The 21,059-nt window shown below is 46.0% G+C and overlaps 2 protein-coding genes across 2 annotated transcripts; one reads left to right on the plus strand and one right to left on the minus strand.

Annotated features, from left to right (window-relative positions):
- The first annotated feature begins 3,775 nt into the window (after window positions 1-3,775).
- Window positions 3,776-10,872, plus strand: RIIAD1 (regulatory subunit of type II PKA R-subunit domain containing 1). The gene is made up of 4 exons (XM_072984433.2): window positions 3,776-3,931; window positions 5,769-5,845; window positions 7,505-7,551; window positions 10,563-10,872. The coding sequence occupies exons 1-4, from the start codon at window positions 3,839-3,841 to the stop codon at window positions 10,634-10,636; spliced, it is 291 nt and encodes a 96-aa protein (XP_072840534.2). The 5' UTR covers window positions 3,776-3,838; the 3' UTR covers window positions 10,637-10,872.
- A 3,209-nt stretch (window positions 10,873-14,081) lies between these two features.
- Window positions 14,082-20,547, minus strand: MRPL9 (mitochondrial ribosomal protein L9). Its single transcript, XM_020798329.3, has 7 exons — window positions 20,391-20,547; window positions 18,804-18,963; window positions 17,744-17,868; window positions 17,570-17,620; window positions 17,151-17,252; window positions 16,198-16,281; window positions 14,082-14,552 (listed from the first exon to the last, which is right to left on the minus strand). The coding sequence occupies exons 1-7, from the start codon at window positions 20,505-20,507 to the stop codon at window positions 14,427-14,429; spliced, it is 765 nt and encodes a 254-aa protein (XP_020653988.3). The 5' UTR covers window positions 20,508-20,547; the 3' UTR covers window positions 14,082-14,426.
- Window positions 20,548-21,059: the final 512 nt, after the last annotated feature.

Here is a 21,059-nt window from a genome sequence, read left to right on the forward strand (position 1 = left end):
AGACTGCACCAGAAGACACAGTAATCCAACCACGGCACCTCTCTGGGCATCAGGACGGCTGTGCTGGATGAGACCAAAGCCCGTTCCAAAACGGGCCAGCCAGATGGCCCCATGGGATGCCACAAACAGTACCAGGGCATGGAAACATTCCACTCCTTGGACCACAGCTATCCTGACTGGATGATTCTGGGAGCCAAAGTCCGAGAAGGGGCATTTCCTGGCTCTGAACGGCATCCTCTCCTTCGTGTTTCCTAGCAACAGGTATGCTTTTAAAGCCGTTTGTGTTGGCAGCCACGGTGGGCTTCTGAATGCCATCGTTTTCACCAAGCACCATCGGAAGAAGCCATTCCACCTGCGTCTCCTGAATCCACCGTACGTTGTCAAGAGGAGACGGACAGGAGGAGGCTTCCTCGAGAGGTGCTGCTCTGACTACTACTGATGCTATGCCCTGAGGTATTTGATTAGTACCCAAGGCCAATCCTGGTAATGCTTCCGTCTAGCCCAGAAATGGGGGCGTGCAGCCTCCATATCAGTTTTGGCAGATTTCTGCCTCATCTGTACCAAGGAACACTCGTGTAAAATTGCAACCTTCACGCCAGTTATTTCTTTAGTGCTTTTGCTTCTTCCAAAGGTCACGGCTATACCCGGGAATCTCAAACTCAACTTGATCTTTGCAATGGTATTGACTCTGAGCGCCTGGCCTTGATGGCAGCTATTTTAAGCACTCAGCCTCCTGCTTGTCCTCCCTTCTCTCTTTTAATTAGAACCTTGGGATAAATTCATCCTCCACCCATTTCTCTTCTTCTTTCTATTTGACATTCACCTGAAAGAAAACCCTCCTTTTGAGTAAAAGGGAAATTTCGGGACCGTGAATGTGGAAGAGCACTCATTGAGACCAAGCATCAAAACTGCTGGCTGCCTAGCTTATGGAACTCATCTGGAAACTCGACTGAAGGCAGGCCGACTTCGGCACCAGAGAACCCCAGAGGGAGATATCTGGGACCTAGCCTTGAACCCGACCTTATTTTCAGAATGTGTTTATTGAGCACAAAAGCAGAATCCTGGAAAATGGAAGGTAAGGGAGATAAAGAGGCCCCGGAGGGCTGACCAGGCTTATTTCTCAACAAATGGAACACAAGGCTTCCGAGATATTCCTATGCCTGGCTACTTCTAGCTGCATTTATTCTTGAGGACACGAATGCATGTTTAGGCTCTGCTCACTTTTAAAGTCTTGGAAGGAAAAAAAAAATCACAGAAAAGACTGAAAGGAGGCATTTCAGCCAGGCAGGTCCCTAGTTGTGTTTCAAATTTATTTGGTCACCCTGCTTCTTCACCTCCTTCCTAGCCATTTTCAAGGGAGGACCGGTGGTAGGTACAGATATCTGTTTACACAACCACACCACATCAAGAAAAAGACTTCGGACAAGACTGTGGGAGCTGCAAAGACCTGAAGCGGGAAAGGGTCAAGTCAACTTCTGGTCAGAACGATCAGCACTAGCATGGCTACCCATCGTTTTACCCCTCACCTGACATCAAAATCTCCCAAGCAGCTGGAAAAAAAAACCCAGCAGGCTGGTTTTTACTATCAAATATACTGTATTAGGTAGGGCTTCTGTTGCTGAACTCCTGCCTGTATTAAATGGCTAGGAGTGCTGCCAGAAACCAGGGGTCGATTTTACCCATCAAGCATTGTTTCTCATGAGAGTTAAACAAAAACAACAAGGAAAACACTCCCATGAAATCTTAACCACTTCCAAATGAGTGAATTGTACTGACAGGCTTTTCAGTCAGTTAATCTATTAATTAATCCTGAAAAATATATACCCTAAGTAATGACGTTCTATCCTGCTTTTTCCCTCAGTTGCAATAACGAATGCAGCTCACAATAATCTAACAACAAAACTTATTTTAAGTATTAAGTATTTTAAGAGGGAAAACTACGTTCCAAATAATAAAACACGAGACGGGAGATAATGGGGTGAATCTAAAATGAGTTACACTTAAAACTGCACCAAATGAAATGAACAGGACTTTTCACTGGTTATGACCAGGCTAAGCCACTATGATTACAGTGGGTTTAAACTAGGCACAACTAAACCAGCATCCAGTCCCATGCCTTTTAAGGCTGTTTGTTGTTGCATGGTGTTTCTATTGCATATTTGTGACTGTGGAAACATTTTTGGTTCTATTTATTGTTTGTCAACCTGATGATCTTTTCACCATAAACACCTTAATAAACAATACGTAAAATGTAACCTCTCACGATGATCTTTTCACCATAAACACCTTAATAAACAATACGTAAAATGTAACCTCTCACGACTCCAGACGGCACAATAAAAAAAAAACACCCTAAAAACTAGCCAACGTTTTAAGGCTATTTTGTAGAGAGTACTTTTTCAAAAAAATTATTTATTTATTTGAATTCAACTAAAGCATCAACATCCAAAAAACAAAAACAGAGGAAGAAGAAGAAAAAAACAGTACTTTTGAAGCAACCACGTGTACCTTGAGCTATAAGCCATTTTTAAAGCATGACTCAAGACGGGAAAATGGCTCAGCAAGGCACAGAAGCAGGGACAAATCCTGTGTGCTTGTGGTTATTGAAACGGAATTTAATGTTTTCACAGGAGCATTTACAAGGCTATTCCAAATTATTCTGACATGGAGTCATGAAGAGCCTAATCCAAGTTAGTTTCCAGTTTCCCCCTCCGAAATACTGCACAGAAAAATGTTCCTTCTATTTACCTCTGTATCAGAGAAAGAAAGGAAAAGAAAGGCAAATGCATTTCTCCAGAGAACGTTTGCAAGACAAGTTGTCATTAAAGGCTCTGGAACTGGGGGGGGAAAAGAAGAAAAGGGGGGGAATGGGATCCCTTATTAGCTTTATGGCAAAGGGTGCATGGGGTCAGCGCATCCTCCCAGGAGAATATGGGCCCAGGTGGATAGTGGTGATTTTATGAGGGAAACTAAAGTTTCAACTCAAGACATCTGAGTGGGCCAGTTATGGCTGGCAGGTTTCTTGCTGCTGCTGCTGCCACCTCACATAAAACCCAAGTCACTGCTTCCTACATTAAACAGGGCAAAAATCCTCAGATCCACAGATCGGCAAGCCTTTCTCTTTCTTATCTTACATCCCAACGATCCTGGTTATCCAAGAATCAATGACAGAAACAAAAAAAATATTTCTACGTTTCCTGGCATTCTGGTACAGTACTGCGTTTATCCTTTCTGGCAAGTTTCAACAGACACAAAAGTATTATTGGAGGCAAACGCACCATAATGCGAACCAAAACAAAGAATGGTAATAAGACGCTAAGACTATAAACGTTAGAGCTTCGCTAACTGCTGAACGCAAAGACAATAACAAACCCACCCACCCTTTTACTTTTTAAGGGTTGAGATATACCCAGCCCCTAATGAATTGCATCCTGCAATGATCCATGTACAAATAATGCAAAAAAGGGCACAAAAATCTTGACCACGAACATATTTGACTTTAAAAGTGGGCAAAACATGTGCATCTTTGTGAGAGAAAAGAGAGAGAGAGAGAGAGAGAGAGAGAGAGAGAGAGAGAGAATGTGTGTTTAAGGCAAGGAACAGATATAAGTTGAGGAGGATGGAAAGGAAAAAGCAAAATACCACCACTACTACTACTACTACTAGTAACAACAAAAGAGGGTAAGGCAGCTTTATTTCCACCACCTCCTCCTCCTCCTCCTCTTCCTGGGCCTAGTTTGGCTGCCCGGGCAAAGCCGCGCCAGCTGGCAGCATCCCCGGTTCCGGTTCCCATGGCAACACTAACAGCGCCGCCAGCCTGCTTGGAAAGGGAGGCGGGATGGCCAAGATGGTGGACGTGGGCTCAGGTCTAGAGAGCCGGGACGTGGCCTCCCTCCACAGGGATCAGCTTGAGAAGCTGCTGCAGTTTAAGGTGGGTAGCAGACAGGAGGAAGAGGAAGCGGGGGGGGGAGGGCATTGTTTCCAAACAGAAAAGATAAAAGAGAAACGCCCAGCCGCTCCTAGTCCTAACGAATGGCATTCTGCAACGATCCTGGCTCTTCTCTTTGCCTGGGGCGAACGTGCCCCCCCCCCGAAAGACAGGCTGCAGGACTCGGTACACCCCTCGGGAGGAACGGCAAGGGTCTGGGAGGGGATATGAAAAGCATCTTGCATTTTGTTCAAATCCAAGATGAAGGGGGACATGATAAATGCACACACAGTGCAAGAGGTTAAAAAAATAATAACAAAAATAACGAAGAAGCTGCAATTACCGAGAAGCTAATTTCCTCACCCCCATTTCTGGGTGATGGGGGTTTCAAACTATCAGAACTTTCTTACACAGATTTAAATTTTGGGGTTTTACAGTTTAGAAACAGGGTCCCAGAGGCTGCTGGGGAATATTTGGGCTCCCTCCATAAACTCCCTCAGCAAAGAAAAAAAAAGGGTGTCGGCGTTCACAACCTGCTCCAGAGGGTTCAGCACAAAATATCATGTGGTGGTGGTTGTTTTTCTTTTGGGGTTTTTACATTTCTACCCAAATAAATTATTTCATGGGTCCCAGCTTGAGAACGTCCTTCCTTTGCGTTGTGTATGTATGTTTGTGTGTATGTACAAGGCTCTTTGCTATTTCAACAGCCTCCTCCCTCCCTCTCGAACTGGAGGCTCCCGTTTTTCTGCCTTCCGTAAATCTCTGCCTGGATTTTATCTTCTTATTTCAATGGCGAGCCATGCCTATAATCCAGGTAAAAATAAAAGCTTGCACATTTAGCCCCTGTGCAAATGGGTGGAATGATGCAGCCCCCTGTTCCCAAAGATCCCAGAGTCCTTGGCTTCATTCATCCCACAGGAACTGCCCAGGGACCTCCCAAACCTGTGAGTTCGGTCCCCCCCCCCGCCATTAGGCTTTGCCCTAAACCCATCCAATCTCATTCTTCTTATTCTTTGCAACTTGGGAGGCTGGAAAAGTATCAATGGCCAGCTGCTCAGGTGATAACGGTCCTACCTGCCGTTGGCTTCAAAGGCCTCCTTCCCATTTCTGCCAGGAGCATCCTCTTCTACCTGTCAATCCCCCCCCCCAAATGGGTTTGTTTCCCCTTTGAACACCGACAGCCTTAACTGATCCAGGACTGAGAATACGGGATGGATTTCCAAAGGCAGGAAGCAGGTTGCCGAACGTTTAGTCGCACTTTCTCTCCCCCCACCCCCGAGTAAAAACCCGCCGATTTCAGGGTTCTTCCTGCCTCACTGCCAGCATAGAAAGAAGAGTGATAGCAATTCATAGTAAAGAAGCTGTAAAAAGGGGTGTTCCAAAACTGCACGGCCTACACTGCAGGGTGAGTGGAGCAGCTCTTTTCAAGCACCCCTTCTCACAGCCTGCCTTTCCAAACTGTGCAGCGACTGACCTGCGACACTGCTGAGGAAAGGGTGTTCAATTCCCATCTTAACAACCCCATCTGTCTCCCAGTCGTGGGTCCTGTGTCTTTTCCCTTCTCAGATAAACTGACCTTTCAACACTCAGCACTGTTTATCTACGTTCCGTAGCTGACAGTTTCTCCCTGATCGGCTAGGAAAAAATGGACGCAACTGTTCTCATTTAAGGGATCAGGAGCCCAGTAAAGCAAGTGGCAGATTTTTGCCTTCACATACACGAGGTTAAGAATATAAAGGACAAAAAACTTAAAGCTAATATGTGCAATCAGGGCCTTGCATCCAGGTACTTAAACTGCAGCTCATTCTTTAATCCGTGTGGTGCTCCTGTTTCCTCTTAGATAAACACCAAGATTGCTAATGAGAAATACTTGCGTTCCCACAAAGAAGTGGAGCTGCTGCTGTCAGGATTTCTCAGGTAAGGTTCGCATGTTTTGTCTTGTTTTTTAAATGATGAAGGGATAAAAACAAACAAACCACACCAGATCTGGAGGACTGAATGCCTTGCGACAGGCGGTACACTTTTTTGGGGGGGAGGGGCTGTTCAACTCATTCTAATGCATTTGAGCAGAGCATGGTAGGTTGAGAGGATAAATTCTGGTGGAGCTGGTCCTGAAAGAAATAGGAGGGAAGGCAGGTATCAGAATAACCTTTGCAAAGGTTGTTCTAATGCCTGGAGCCCACAGGTAGGTGGAAGAAAACAGATAAATCAGAAAGGTATCCTTCTAGAAGCAAAACACGGGGCACTGGGGCAAATAGTGTCTTCCTCTGGATTTGCCTTCTCCCACCCAGTGAGTTGTACAGGATATCAAGAGGAACACTTCTTCAATATGAAGAAAGGCTTAGCTGTGTCACAGGTATAACAGGATCATGTGCTATAAAATGGTCCATGACCATAGGAATGGAAATAATAATTCCATTGCTCCTCCAGAGAACAAATTTAAATCAAATTACATCTTGCATGTAATTAAGAGGACAGTTTAATTGTTCACGGCCCGAGAAATCCTGAAAGCAGTGTCTATGCGGTCCCAAAAGTGCTTGCTTCCTAGATTAATAGACATTCCCTCCTCTCTCCACCAAAAAATATGAGAAGCTTAGTACTCTGTGCTTTCACTGATAACCATCTGAGCTAGCATAGTCCAAGAACTCTGTTGTTGTTTGTTACACACCATCGCTCGGATTTGTGGCGATCCTATGAATGAGGGATCTCCAGAATGTCCCGTCCTCAACTGCCCTGCTCAGCTCTTGCAAACGCATACCTGTGGTTTCCTTTAGGGAGTCCACCCCTCTCGTATTTGGCCTCCTACTTTTCCTAGTATTATTATCTTTTCCAGAGAATCCTGCCTTCTCATGGGCTGCCCCACAGTAGGACCACCTTGGTTCCACATTTTTGCCTCCAGAGAGTGTTCAGGCTTGATTTGATCTAGGACCCACTGGTTTGTTTTCCTGGCAATCTATGGAGAACCACACCGTGCGGTTTTACTGAAGGCTCAGGGCACTTTTGACTCAGGGACGATGGCGTACTGGCCGACTTCTACCTTTTCAGTGAATCAACCCTACTGCTGTTAGCTGCTCACTACGAAGCAGTTATTTTCATTTATAAGACACCTGGGTTGCTTTTATAAGCCAGTCCTTCGTCCTTTGGAACTTTCCGTGCAATTTCTTCCCTCCCACTCGGGAGGGCTGGCTTCCTAGTGCCTTTGCTAATTGCTTCATCGATTCCCAATGAAGGAGCGGCGTAATTCAGAAGAGGTATTTTTAATTGGTATAAATATTTCCTTGGCTCTGTGAGGGTTGTTATGCTCTTGTATACTTTTTTTAAAAATAATAATAAATAAAACTACTTCCACCTCCCTCCTTGCCAAAGGTGGATGCAGATGTAAATTAAATGTTTCTCCTCTGCTGCTAATTGGCTTATTGATTCCCAATAAGGAAGGAGTAATTTGCCAATTTGTCTTGCACACCTTTGACAAGGACCTACAAAATCAACAACGGTGGGGGGGGGAAATGCAACCTTTTAAAAAGCTCTTTTTAAAGTCTCTTTCTCTGTCTCCCCTTCCCCAACAATTCTTTCCAGAGAAGTCCTCCTGCAGAGACCAGAGAATATACGGGAGTTTGCAGCTGGTGAGCATTTATATTTACATTCCACATTAGAAGACCTTGATTCCTCTGCTCCTCACATAGTCATGCAATATAATTCTTGTCCCATCCACTTTACGGCACAAAATACCTGGAATCTGGCATCAAACCCTACTTCTATACTGGCAGAGCCTGCCTCTGATTGGCCGGGATACATTGTGCATTACTGAATGTCCAGAGACATTCCAACTGCTCAAGGGAGAAGATGAGAACACAGTAAAAGATTCAGGCATTTCTACAAGATTGTAATGCATTCCACCTACTGCTACCTACCAAGGAGAGTCCCAATGCCGTGAATCTGGGAGCTTGTACGTCACCCTTTAACTTTTGTCTTTCAAAGATGTCTTATTTTTCTTTACGCATCTAATTAATAAATTAATGAAAATTTCTATCTTGCCTTTCTGCTGGAAACGGCACTCAAGGTAGCTAAGAATAAAAGCCTTCAAATGAGAACAGAGATAGCAGTGAAACCGAAAAACTGGTCACCAACAAACCAAAAGACTCCCACAAGATTATCAATATCTCCCTAAAAACCCTAGAGCAACTAAATTAAATGCAAAATGCCATTGAATAAAAACGTTATTTGCCTAACCGTGGAAATGCAAGAATAAGGGATCAAGTCTATCCCTCCTTAAGAGTTCCAATTTTAAACAAAGTTACTCTAAAAACCAAGCAAACACTCTTAACAATACCAACAAATCTGACAAGTGGTGGCACTGAAATCATTCCCCTAACTAAGAAAGAGCAATAATAACAATCTAAAATCAGTTTAGAATTGAGGTTAAGACTTAGCATTTTAAAATGGATGGGTGAACAACTTTTGGCACGGGGAAGAAAGCAAAAGTCACTGCACCAGTCTTGTTTCCAAGGGTATCCCTAAGACAGAGGGTCAACACAGAAAAGGCCCTGCTGGTTTGGTAAGTGTGTAAGATGGCCCTTTCTGAAGAGTCTTCCCTGAAGACTTTAACTCACAGGCAGTATAATATAAGGAGGTGCCATTCTTTCAGATATTTCAGCGGGGAGAAGTCATACAGAGTTTTTAACGATGATAACCAGCATCATGGGTCAGGCTCCCTAGCAAATGTGAAGTTCCATATACAATGTGTTACTGCAATCCAAGCGGGAAGTTACCTGTTGTGTTCAAGATGGTAGTGATGAGTCTACATGGAGGCAAAAGGATGTACCACCTTCCTCCAAAGAGTGTTGGAGCCCCTCTGAAGTCTTCTATACCTCTTGTTCAAGGCTTTCCAGGCTCCACCCCTTCCCAGACAATGGGACAGGCCTTGAAGACAAGCTAGCTCTTCCTCCCTTCAACAGCTGAGGCCTGGCGTGCATGCTCACATTGCTTCACAGTTCTAGGGATCGTTAAGCATTTCAAAGAGACGCATGCTAAAGCGAAGCTATGCTTAGGGGTTGCCACTCCTGCTGGTCTGGGTGTTCAGGACTCGGGCATAGAAGTTTCAGGTCTTGAAGCTACGGGGCCTGAGGCTCTCCAGTGTTGCTCTGACTTGGTGTACCTTCTGCCGACAATGATTATTCCTCAGTCTCTGTGCAAGCCACCATTGGGGTTCTGACACTATCTGCATACAGATCTCTGTATCAGGGCTACGACTGTACAGGAAACCTTGTTAGAGTGAATCGCCAATGCCGTCATTCTTTAAGTTCTGGCACTGTTAATGGGATGTTAAATCCTTTTTTTTTAAAGTACAGAATGGGCAAATGATGGTCTTCCTGTCTGCAAGCTTCAAATGCACAAATAAGAACCAGACACCAGCCGGCCGGTGCGCAGGATCAATTCACGCGAGGCAGCCAGTGGTGGAACCAGGAAAAGGAAATAAAGGGGTGAAGCACATTGGAGACAAAATAGATTTCTAATACAGTGAGAAGCTTCATCCCACATATTAGATTTTGGGAGAACAGAAATTGTGGCGCCTTTGAAGTTAGCCACCCTCTTCTAAAGTTTGAGTGTTTTAATTCTGTGTTTTAAATGGTTTGATTTTACATAAAGCTCTTCAACCCATCCTGAGATCCTGTGACGTAGAGCGGCCTATACACGTTTTAAATCACAGAGCTGAAAGGGACCCTGTGAATCCTTCGAGTCCAGCTCCTGTCAAAGAGGCACCCCTGGGGAACTGAACTCCCAACCACTGGCTTTGCATCCAGAGACCTAAACCACTGAACTATAAATAAAATATAAATAACAAAAATTAAACCATCCTGTTTTTTCATGATCACAGTAATTATGTAATAATAATAATATGCTGTTGGGGCAATTATGACTTAGGGCAACCCTTCCCAGTGTTTGCTGGGAAGAAGGGCGTGTTTTATCGTTCCCTTCTTCTGGAGGTGCCCTGGGACTGTGCAGTTCGCCCAAGGCCACCCAGGCTGGCTCGACTTGGGGAGGGAATCAAACTCCCAACCTCTGGTTCTGCAGGAAGAAGGTTAACTCATGGAACTATCCAGCCAGCTATTACCAGGGCAGGATTTTAAATTTAAGTAAGACCCCACAGGGGCTTTGTAGAGTCCAGCAGATCACGAAGCTGAAGGCCCCCCCACCCCCCTTTCAGCAATTATGAGTGAAGAGGAAGATGCTCCGGTTGGGGGGGGAGGAACAACGCAAATAAACGGAAGCCATTCCAAAGAGGCTCACTGGAGCTCTGGCAACAGGGCTGGTGCTTGGGAGTGGCTGGTGCAGCCGGTCCCCTTTGCTGTCAGAATTGTGATAAAAGAGAACGCAGAGTACAGATTCGACAACTCAATAAGAGGCGCACGCAAGGAAGACAAGAGATGACGAGGCCGTGTCCTCTGTTCTTTTCTCCTTCCTCCGTTTGAAGAACGATCGCTTAAGGTTGGGGCGTATAATTCTTTTTCCCCCCCCCGCTATGAGAGGTTTCGCATCAGAGAGAAATCCAGGGTGTTGTGCTGGTGCCGGCCCTCCTCTTCTGTCGCCGTGTCTCAGGGCCTAATCCATCTTTCTCTTCATTCTTTTATTTCAGATTATTTTACCGACCCAGAACTCCCCAGGAAGATCCAGCAGGAAATGATGGAGAACCTCAACCAGGCCCTCTGACAGTCCTGTCACCCCATCGGCCCCTGGCTATCAGCAGACACAAGCACGTCTTGACACTTGCTCTCTCCATTTCGGCTTCTTGTCGTAACAAACATGGCTTTCCCACCCCACAGGGGTTCGCAGCCCTTTGCTTCGTCATGCTTCTCAGGACCCACTTCTTCTTTCGCATTTCTTCTCTGCTGTTCTTCTCCTAGCAACTAAGGCTGACAATAAAGCTGAACTTTGGGGAGAAAACAGATGAACTGTAGCTGTACATTTGTGCTGATAAATATCTACTCAGGGAAGAACCATGTTGCCCATGGGGCCTTTTAAAAAAAGGTGCAGAGTAGCTAGAAACCAACTAAGACCCACACACCCTTACTTACAGTAGGTGTTAAAAATCGCATGGATCTCAACAGAAATTACATCTGAGTCCACATGTGCAGGGCTGCCTTGGGACTTGATCAAGACAACTTTCCTGTATGTCTAAGCCTTAGGAATAGCTCAGAGGTTTAGGTAAATGGCTGTGAAACCACAGGTTGGGAGTTTGATTCCCCACTGTGCCTCCTCAGCAGGAGCTAGACTTGATGATCCATAGGGTTCCTTCCAGATTTGCAGTTCAAAGATTATTATTATTATTACTACTTCCACGTTCAACCTGCTTGACTTAAAAGCTATTAAATGAATTCTTCCCTCCTTCTTGAAGGATATGGGTATACTTTTTGAGACCAAGTGCGTCGACTGCTCACAACCTAGGGGATGAATCCACCTGACGTAGCCAGGCAGTCCAAGGCCTGAGATGTAGGGTGAAGAAGGAACACCCTTGTAAAATATCGGGAGGTGTGATTCTTTGCTGCCACCCAGCGGAACTAACAGGAAAAGGGAACTCAATCTTGCAAATAGGTAGGAGGATGAGATGCTCAACTTTTAGCAAAGCATTGTTTCTTCAAGGAAGACAAGCAAACTAGGGATCTAGCAGAAGAGGTTAGATCTCAATTCTTACTACAGCCCATTAGTTGCCTCGGCTCTTCCAACGGCTGCCTGTGATTCCTCAAACACTGCCAACTATTCAGGGCTTAGGAGCTGCCTGGGATAAACCTTGACCCGACAGGGTGGAGTTTCTGCAGGTAATAACTCAAAATATCTGGAAGGCCAAAAGCTGAGAATTTCTTATCATTCTCAATATGGTTGAATTCTGTTAAGGCTTCCATGTTTAGGTTTAAAAAAAAAAACTGATATGCTGAACAAAGAAGCACAGAACTACGGAAGTTAAAGATGGCTAAGAAAGGGTAGCCAAATCATGAAAGATGGAGATGTTAATGCACGCCACAAGGGATCAAGGGAAAAACATAGCACAGTGGGCAGTCTGTACTCACAAGATCTTTTATGGGTGTGTGTGTGGGGGGGGGTGCGCGAACCAACCTCAGGGCCACCTCTTAACATTTGTGACATGTATTGGTTGGGGAAGATTTTTCTATCCTTAACCTCGGAGAACAACTTCTTACTTTTAGATCATCCTAACCGCTCAATTCAAGGTGCAGGTAATGACTTTTAAATAACTAAAGGGTGTGGAATCTATGATCCCCAACGGAGCGCGTCTCCAGGCGCATGACAGGGCGTGAACGCACAGCACAGATCCGCAGCCACCGATATCTGCTGGGGAGGGCCTCCTCTCCGTGCCACCAGAAGCTGCAATGCATTTTATGGCAACAGGGAAGAGGAGCACATCTGATGTGGCCAAGGGTGCACAATGACCTCTCCTTGTCGGCCAGACGCACCGTGATGGTGAAGTTATTTTGCCATCAAGTCAAACCTGAGTCCTTCCTAAATTTTGTGACTGACGGGGAGGGGGGAGTCTACCAGTCACAGGATGATCAGATTCGATGGGTTGAATGCACAGGGCAGATACTATTCTAAGCTGATATTACCGGTATTTTGCAGTGTTCGTATTACAACTTTAGATCCTTGAATTTAGAGCAGGATACAAATATTTTAATAATAGCTAAGGAACGAACTGCTGTGGTCTGTGCATCTAGAGTTTGCCACACCCTCCTCTTTGCCAGCAGCACTCACTCCCCCCCCCCTTAGCACCTTCCTTCATTCTTTGGCAGGACAGTCTTCTGACATTATCTCAGGATTCACCTTGGCGGAGCGGGATGTCAACCTTGCCATAACGGATGGGCCTCCCATGGGGAGTGCCAAGAACGCCTCTGAATATTCATGGCCTCCTTGAACAGAGAACCCCTTCTACAGCCCACGCCCAAGCATTATCATATAAGAGCTTAATGATACTTTTGGCGGCTTTCCATGTTTTGCTTTTAAAAGCAAGTGTGTGTGGGGGGGATGCTTTCCCGTTCTCTTCCCCGCAGGGACACAGGGAAGTGGTGTCAGAGCACCCACAATTCCTTGGAAGCCATAGATTGCTTCCAACCTGAAGTGGAAAAAAAGGTCAAGTTTCCCTCTTTGGAAGAACAACTATCTAAAAAGAATGAAGGTGTAATCAATGATCTGAAAGAAAGGGGCCCACTGTGCCAGCTGGCCATTGTGAGGCGTGAATTTACCCCCGTGCGGGCTGAGATAGCACTTCCAATACCGAAGGCGAGCACAACGTTATTAAGGGCACTGAAAGATAGGAGCTATCAGAGAAAAGAGGGCATGCCTGCTGAGAGTAAAAACTGCTGGTCACATCCGAGATGTCCTTCGAAAGGGAGGGTGTCTGGGCCGTAAGCTTCACGCCTGTATTTCTCCAGGTGTCATGTGGAAGAGAACGCTGTCAGCTATCCACTGCGAGGTGTGTGCAGACACTGAAGTGCAAGTCATTACAGATCCTGTGGGCCTGCCATTTTTAAAAAGCTACTCTTCTGAAGTTGATCTAAAAGCACTTTGTATAGTCCATTATTATTATTATTATTCACGTCATCATTATCACTATAAGAGAGACCTGCAAACTAAAACCTGGCTGGAGATTTAAAATTCACATCACTCTCTCTTGTCTCTTCAGCTCCTGATCCGTCTGTCACGTCCCCTTCTTAGCTCTCCTCTCCTTCTGCAACTTTGCCTCCTAGCATTCTCATTTCTATGGATCACTCCTGATCTTCTGTTTTTAAGACGACTGGTTCTTCAACCTGCCTCCTAAGGTCCTTCTGCCAAGCTGGTCCCTCCAGGAAGTCATAGCAGCCTCAGCCAAGGGCAAATCAATGGCCCTTAGGGTCAGTACAAGCTCGGCCAAGGGCAATCCTGTGACCTTCCCAGGTGCTGCTCTGTGACAGTGAGGCACCACAGGCCTCAATATGCCATCAATCAATGCCAAGACTCCACCCCTACAAAAACCATTCCAGCAAATTGCAGCGGAGATATGCTTATCTAATTATGAGTTTAGAGGCGAGGAGTGTCTTAATGGCTTCTTTCATCTGCTTGTCTTCTCTGGATCGCAGAACGGGGCCTCTAACCATAATGAAAAAGAACATATGAGACAGGTGTATCTTTATTTACAAGGTGTTCATATTTCTCCTGCTTTTTGTGAGATGCATGTTCAGAAGTGCAGAAGCAAAAGGAACTGCTGCCATTATTTCATGCAAAAGAAACCTGTTTTGTTATAGACTGAAGTTGCTTCTAATATTTAGGAAGAAGACAAAACATTTTTCCTTCCACTTCAGTGACCATTCCAGCCGCCTTCAAACACAAGAGGGCCCAGCTTCTGGCAAACTCAAACTGAGGTTGGCCTCCCTTTCTGGAACCGTGGAGGCACACGGATTGTCTCCAGTGCTTTGCCTGTTTCCCCATCCTCTTCCTTGGGGCTTCGAAAGGGAATTCACCAGGGCTGCTCAGGGGTGGCTTGGGGCTCGGGCCTGGCCAGCCAAAGCCTTTCACTTTCGGGCATGGGCGTCGCAGACCTCACCACCGATATGGGCACCCGGATGGTGTCAAGACCGTTCACCTGCAATGTACAAGGAAGCAGAGATGGGAAAGGAGCTCGGGTGGCACCCCTGGACCATACACCAGAGAGTTACAAGGGTCAAGAAGAAAAGAAAGTGCTTAAAGAAACACTGTGGTTGCCTGGCCTGGCCTGCTGGAGACCAACACCATTTTACAGTATGCATACATCAGCTAAAGAAGAATTCCCTTCGAGGAAAAAAAAGGACACAGATTTATGCAATATACACCCTACGCATCTATATACTGTTCTCCTCCCTCTGAATCATCTTGCCAACTTTGGTGGGACACAGAAGGCCTGGAAATGATGAAAGGGAAAAGTCGCAACACCTGGAGATCCTGAAAACCTTCCACTTGCCGGTCTACCCTTTCAAAACCCTCCTCCCCTCCAAACCTCTACACCCCACCCCAAACAGTACAGTCTGGCAGTCACTTTTGCTTTTAGGGAGTCCAACAACCGTGGCACCAATTATTTGGATCACCTCAGCCCTATTTGCACGGCCAACAACAAAATAGTCTTGCCCTTAAACAAAGCCTGCCAATGCAGCAGAAGCTGAACGCATACAACAGGGGAGAGCAACAGTCAGCTCGTACCTTATTAAGGAGATAAGAACGCCAACCAAAACAAACAAAACATTGAAAAGCTCTTGCAACAGGTGGTGACTGAGGACCATTTTTCACTTGCATCAACCATGCTTTCTGCCTCTCACTACACAGGGGCACTTAAGTTTTCGTTTCTGCATCCTCAGAATACATCATTTATTTATTTATTTATTCAATTTATATGCCGCCCACACTACCCAGAGGTCTCTGGGCGGCTTACAATAATTAAAATTCAATACAGTAAAAGATAAAATAATTAAAATACAATTAAGATACAATTAAAATTGCCATCAGACCCACAGCTAATATTATTTCAATTAAAAGCCTTCTGGAACAGGAAGGTTTTGACCTGGCGCCGAAATGTCATCAGCGTCGGCGCCAGACGAATCTCAGTCGGGAGGGCATTCCATAGTCTGGGGGCAGCTGCCGAAAAGGCCCTTTGTCTACAAACCGTCCCTCTTACCTCCTTAAGGGACGGCTCTTTCAACAGGGCCCCCTGGCTAGATCTTAACTGCCGGGTAGGTTCATATGGAAGGAGGCGGTCCTTCAGGTATCCAGGGCCCAAGCCGTTTAGGGCTTTATATGTCAAAACAAGCACTTTGAATTGGGCCCGGGCAGCAACTGGTAGCCAATGTAACTTATACATGACCATATATATATCATGACCACGTCTGGTTCATACCGAAGGTTCATCTATTCCTGTGTCCTATTCCACCCCTCCCCTGCCATGCGGCCACCCGGATGCATCTACGGGTAGCCCACGAGCCAAGCATGAAGACAACAGCCCTGTGATGGGAGCCCTCCTCAGCACCTTCCACTCAACGGGTCCTTTTAAGCAGAAAAGTAGGGTAAAAATATTTTCAATGAATACAAAAATAAGGGGTCTCCACCAGCCACCAGAGATGGTCACTGTCAGCTGACCTGTCTTTTGTGGCTCATCTCCAGCTGGACGTCCATCTGTGGTTCCACCTTTTTCAGAGCTGTCCCCAGCAGACCCAAGCACTGTGGAAAAGTGCCCCCAGAATACATGCCACTGTTGGCCTTACCGTGACATCGCACCAGTAATCACCCAACTGCGTAATCGGCTCGTCTGGCAGCTTCAGAGCATGCAGAGACACCACGACCCCGAGCTGAAAGAGAGAAAAGGCAACGTTATCAAGGGTGAGCCGCTTCCAACGGCACAAAGACACCACTTGGAAGGAGATCCCATTCCAAAGGGATAAAAGCTCCTTCCCCCTCTCTGTATGGTTCCAGACTGCAGAAGGCTCGTCCCCCCAGCCAGGATTAACCCTCTCAAATGCTCTGAAGAGCAAACCTTTTCTCAGCAGCCGATCCAAACTGTTCAGCACAAAAAATAAAAATAAATAAATCATGGTTTTGCCTTCTCTCAAACACTTTTTAAAAACAGTCTAACGCTAAAGATGGCTGTCACTGTATCAGGGATCGCGTAACTTACAAGTGGTGTGAGTTTTGTTTGCTGTATTGAACTGGCACAAATATCAGTATTTTTTAAAGACATGCCCCTTTGTGTCTCTTGCTAGTTTTAACATAATGTGCCTGTCTCTGGAAGAGAGCACACTAAAGAGGGAACGCCTCGGGTAAGTTGGCATGCCACTCTACAGTTTTTTAAAAAGTTACTTGTAGGTCCTGATGGCTGGAATGGGGGAAAAGTGTTTGTTTGCTTTTAGCACAAGTTAATCAGCTGAATGGGCCAAGGACGTTTGCTATTTTGTGAATGGACACTCTTAAAAAGTGACAGAAGAGAGCTACCTGGGTTACTGAGCGTGTACAAGACTTCCAGGTGGCTGTAGGAGAGTGAAAAGGTTACAGATCAAAATATTACAATAAAACAACACATATTTTTGTTTGGAGAACACAGAGAAGGACAGAAGGAGGCAATGCCTCCTGATGAAACACCATCATCCCAACTTGCAAACATTTGCAACCTTGACCATGGAACACAGAAAGAAAATACAAATATAAAAGCGGCAAGACTCACATTCCGGTAAAATTGGTGAGCCACAATCTCATTGGTCAGCTCAAACTGGTCACAGTCATTCACTCCAATTTCAAGACTGCAGTTCTGCAGAAACCGAACCGTCTACAAGAAGGAAGAACACCAACATCCTTTAAAATCAGCCAGTGAAGGATTTAGGTTGACCTTATTTATACTGGCTGGTTGATGAATCATATTAACCTCACATGGAGAGCTGGATGGATAGTTCAGTGAGTTGGAAAGGTTGGGAGTCTGATTCCCCACTGGGCCTTGGGCAAGATACACAGTCCTAGAGTGGCCCCAAAAGTAGAGACTGGTAAACCATTTAAAAAATAACAATTTTTTTGTTACTCTGCCTCCCTTCTGGGGACTTTCTCCTCAAATTACACTTACTGTGTTTTGGAAGACATGCAGTAGCTCACCTTTATGGCAGAGTGACTTTGGAGTCTCGGCAGCTTTCCTTCAGCACGTAACTAGGGGAGAGAAAAAAAACCTAACATGAGACAGATTCTTTGTTTTGCTTTGGGCTTGGTCCAGCTCCGCAGTTACTTTCCGCACAGCAGGCAAGGTGCACATAGTACAGTAATGCTACTCACTCGCTTTTCCTCCTCAAATATCTTCTTGTTCTCAGGGGAGGCATAAACAGCCTTGTTTTCGGCCAGAAGTATGTTACGACCAAACGACGGGTGTACTGAGACAAGATCACCACGATTTCCTACATCTGCAAACAAACAGAGCATTTTGTCTGCAAAGAATTACCCTTACTGAAAAGGGAATCCCGCTGCCTGCCTTTTTAAAAAAGCACACTCAACAAAGGTACGTCTCCACAATGTCACAAAATTGAAATAATATTAGCTGTGGGTCTGATGGCAATTTTAATTGTATTTTAATTGCATTTTAATTATTTTATCTTTTACTGTGTTGAATTTTAATTATTGTAAGCCGCCCAGAGACCTCTGGGTAGTGTGGGCGGCATATAAATTGAATAAATAAATAAATAATAAATAAAAGCAATAATTAAGCATCCAGAGAAGGAGCCCAAAATTCCAGAGCTTCCCCTATGAAGGTAATTCTCCTGAGGAAGTAAACCTGTGTCTGCATTGCATTTCTTGAACCCCTAGGTGAGGGTCATATGAGGAAGTGCTCCTCCATGTGAAAAGTAAAAATCCCTGCACATAGAAAACTAGTAGAAAAGGGATTTTTCCTCCTCCTCTGGGAGAAGAGTTCATGTTTACCCCTCCTGGAACAAGCCAGCATTCTAGTCCAGGTATCTGTCTTTTTTTACATAGAGAAGCACCTCACCAGGTAAACTCATATCTCCAGTCTTTGGCGGAACAGCCCAGATGATAGAGTAAGCCTTCTATGTTGCTACAGGGAGCGCTGAACCCTTTCCTTCCCAATCATTTACCCTGCTGCCTTTAACTCCAGACAAGAACTTATTCCTACATATCCCCACATGTTCAGGCAAACCAGGAACGTTTGACAGCAAATTCACCTCTCTTTAGGAAGCCCTAGTTTGATGTGAAAGGCTCCGTCCTTTCAAAGCAGAGTATACAAAAGCAAAAGCACATTCTGCTCAATAAAGCATTGCTGTATAAAAGATGGAAGTCGAGCCACAGAGAATCTGCCTGGCCTGGGTCAGAAAAGGAAACCCACCCTCCACACAGTGTGTGAGGATCAGTTCCAGCGGTGGCTTCGGCACATGTTTGAGGTCCTCCACCAATCTGAAGACGCGATAGCGGCGATGCTTTATCCGAGGCGGACGCCCTTCCTTGCTCAGGGGCACTTGCCACCATCGTTCTACGATCACAGTTTCCTTAAAGGTAGAGACAGAGAACGTCAGTAACTGGTCCTACTCAGCCAAGTCCCTGTTCTCTGACTCTCTACGGCCAGCAGCTCCTGACGTTTCTCCATTTATTCCTCATCTACCTAGACTAAGCTGTGCTGATGATCCCCAAAGAGATTACATGGGGGAAGGAGAACAAAAACTGTAGAGAGAATGGCGTGGGTTTGCTTTTTTCTTGGGTCTCCAAACTATGAATCACCTCAGACTTCCAGGAAGTTAAATAAGTCACGGTTCTGAAACACCTGGAGGCAGTTCACGATATTAGTCCATAACGTATTTTGCACATTATACATGCCTCATAAAGCAAGTTCACCCTCTCTCATCATTTCCTGCACCTTTTGCATTCCTCCCCACAGATTATTTCTCACTTTCCGTACTGCCCTAGACTTGCACCCAAACCACCCCTGTCCCCCACGCCTACCCCCCCAATTCCCTTCCCTGCTCCTCAAGAGCTCCCCTCTTAACCCACCCAGGGTCCGCCGTCCTTTGCCCCCGTATATAGATGCCTACACATACACACACCTGGCTGAATCCTAGCAAAACGGAAGCAAACGTATACTGTATTGTATATATTCACATGTGCCCGCTTGTGTGAAATATATACAGTACACGTCTCTGTATAGGAGCAAATGAGAACGGAAAGGGCGCCTCACTCAAGATTTTTGTGAAATTCAAAGTTGTCGCTTTTCATCCCTAAAAAGAGTAACTGGAGTCCAGAAGTTCGCTGTTTCTCAGGCAGCCCACGTACCTGACCGCCTCCGTTTACCTCAGCCATTGCAGAAAGTGGGAGCGGAAACATTTGGCGGGCGAATAGACTTCCTTTTTGCCAGTCCCTCTATTTATTTATTTATTTATTTATTTATTTATTTATTTATTTATTTATGTCTGTGTATCTCTCGGGAGATACAGTTATAGATACACAAACACGGGCGGATAAACAGAAGTTTCTCTGCATTTGGCCGCAAGAGAGGATGTTGGCTTCCACCTTCACGAGCTGCTGCCTGGAAAAAGATACTTCCCCACCCCACCCCCTGAAGCATATAATAAGCCTAAACACACACACAACCCAACACAGGCACCTCAGGGATAGCCGTGCATGGGTTTATATAGGCCTACACAGGCGTGTATGAAAGGACACGCGTGTTGCGCGTGCACACACGTGCGCCTACTGCACGGGCATCCACACAAACCGTTCCTGACAGACTTTTTTAGCTCCCTCCTCCTCCTCCTCCTCCTCCTCCGCTGCCCCGGCTTCCAATTCCCTCACGCCTTCGTCTCCTCATACAAACACACCTTTTCACCTCACCCACCCCCCGCCATAATGCCGTCCCCCCTCAAAACTTGCTTCCTGCCCGACCCTTTCCCCTCTCCCTCCTCCTGCTGCCGGCGTTTCTCACCCGCGCCGCCGAAAGCCTGAAGCCCCGCAGCTGAGAGGGAGGCCCGGGCAGATTAAAAGGCCTCCCTGCCGCTTGGAGGGCGCCTCGCGCGGCTCCCCTCAGCCCGGCCGCCAACATGGCCTCCTCCTCCGCCTCCCCTTCCGCGCATGCGCCAGGCCGCGAGGGAGGCAGGCCCAGCTAGGCCGCGCTCGATCCTCGGCCTCGCCTGGCTCCGCCCACCGGGCTGGGTCGACGCGGCGCGGCAGAGCGAAGCAGGAAAGGCCCCGGGCTGGGCTTTCTTTCTTTTTCAATAAAAGAATGACGGAATGGACGGTGTATTTATTTCTTTATTCCTTTTACCTCAAGATTTCAGTGTCACTTGGACTGAAGGGGCGGGAAGAGGGGAGGCGTCTCCCCGCCCCTTTGAAACTTGTTCTGGGCGGGTTGTCTCTGCCCATGGGCAGAGTGCTCAGCCTAAAATGGAGCAAAGTTTCATTCTTCTGACAGAAAAATGCCACTGGGTGACAAAAAGACAAGTCCCACTGAGTCCAAAACCAAGCCTCACTTAAACCTTGGGATTACAAGCCTCTCCTTGTATTGAAAAGTGATGAAAGAGACTGAAAACCCATGGGAGAAGGGCCTCTGTGCTTTTCCCTGAAGAGAATTAAGAATCCCTTTTTCTAAAAAATT

Source organism: Pogona vitticeps, chromosome 15, assembly GCF_051106095.1.
Source record: "Pogona vitticeps strain Pit_001003342236 chromosome 15, PviZW2.1, whole genome shotgun sequence".
NCBI lineage: Eukaryota > Metazoa > Chordata > Lepidosauria > Squamata > Agamidae > Pogona > Pogona vitticeps.

What these genes read in the sequence shown, in the direction of transcription:
- MRPL9 (XM_020798329.3), bottom strand. Translation starts at nt 20,507, where the DNA reads ATGTTGGCGGCCGGGCTGAGGGGAGCCGCGCGAGGCGCCCTCCAAGCG. An exon ending in TCAGGCTTTCGGCGGCGCGG is followed by an intron (nt 18,964 to 20,390) that starts GTGAGAAACGCC and finishes TCTACCTTTAAG; the next exon opens with GAAACTGTGATCGTAGAACG. An exon ending in TATTTGAGGAGGAAAAGCGA is followed by an intron (nt 17,621 to 17,743) that starts GTGAGTAGCATT and finishes TCTCTCCCCTAG; the next exon opens with TTACGTGCTGAAGGAAAGCT.
- RIIAD1 (XM_072984433.2), top strand. Translation starts at nt 3,839, where the DNA reads ATGGCCAAGATGGTGGACGTGGGCTCAGGTCTAGAGAGCCGGGACGTG. An exon ending in AGAAGCTGCTGCAGTTTAAG is followed by an intron (nt 3,932 to 5,768) that starts GTGGGTAGCAGA and finishes GTTTCCTCTTAG; the next exon opens with ATAAACACCAAGATTGCTAA. An exon ending in CTGCTGTCAGGATTTCTCAG is followed by an intron (nt 5,846 to 7,504) that starts GTAAGGTTCGCA and finishes AATTCTTTCCAG; the next exon opens with AGAAGTCCTCCTGCAGAGAC.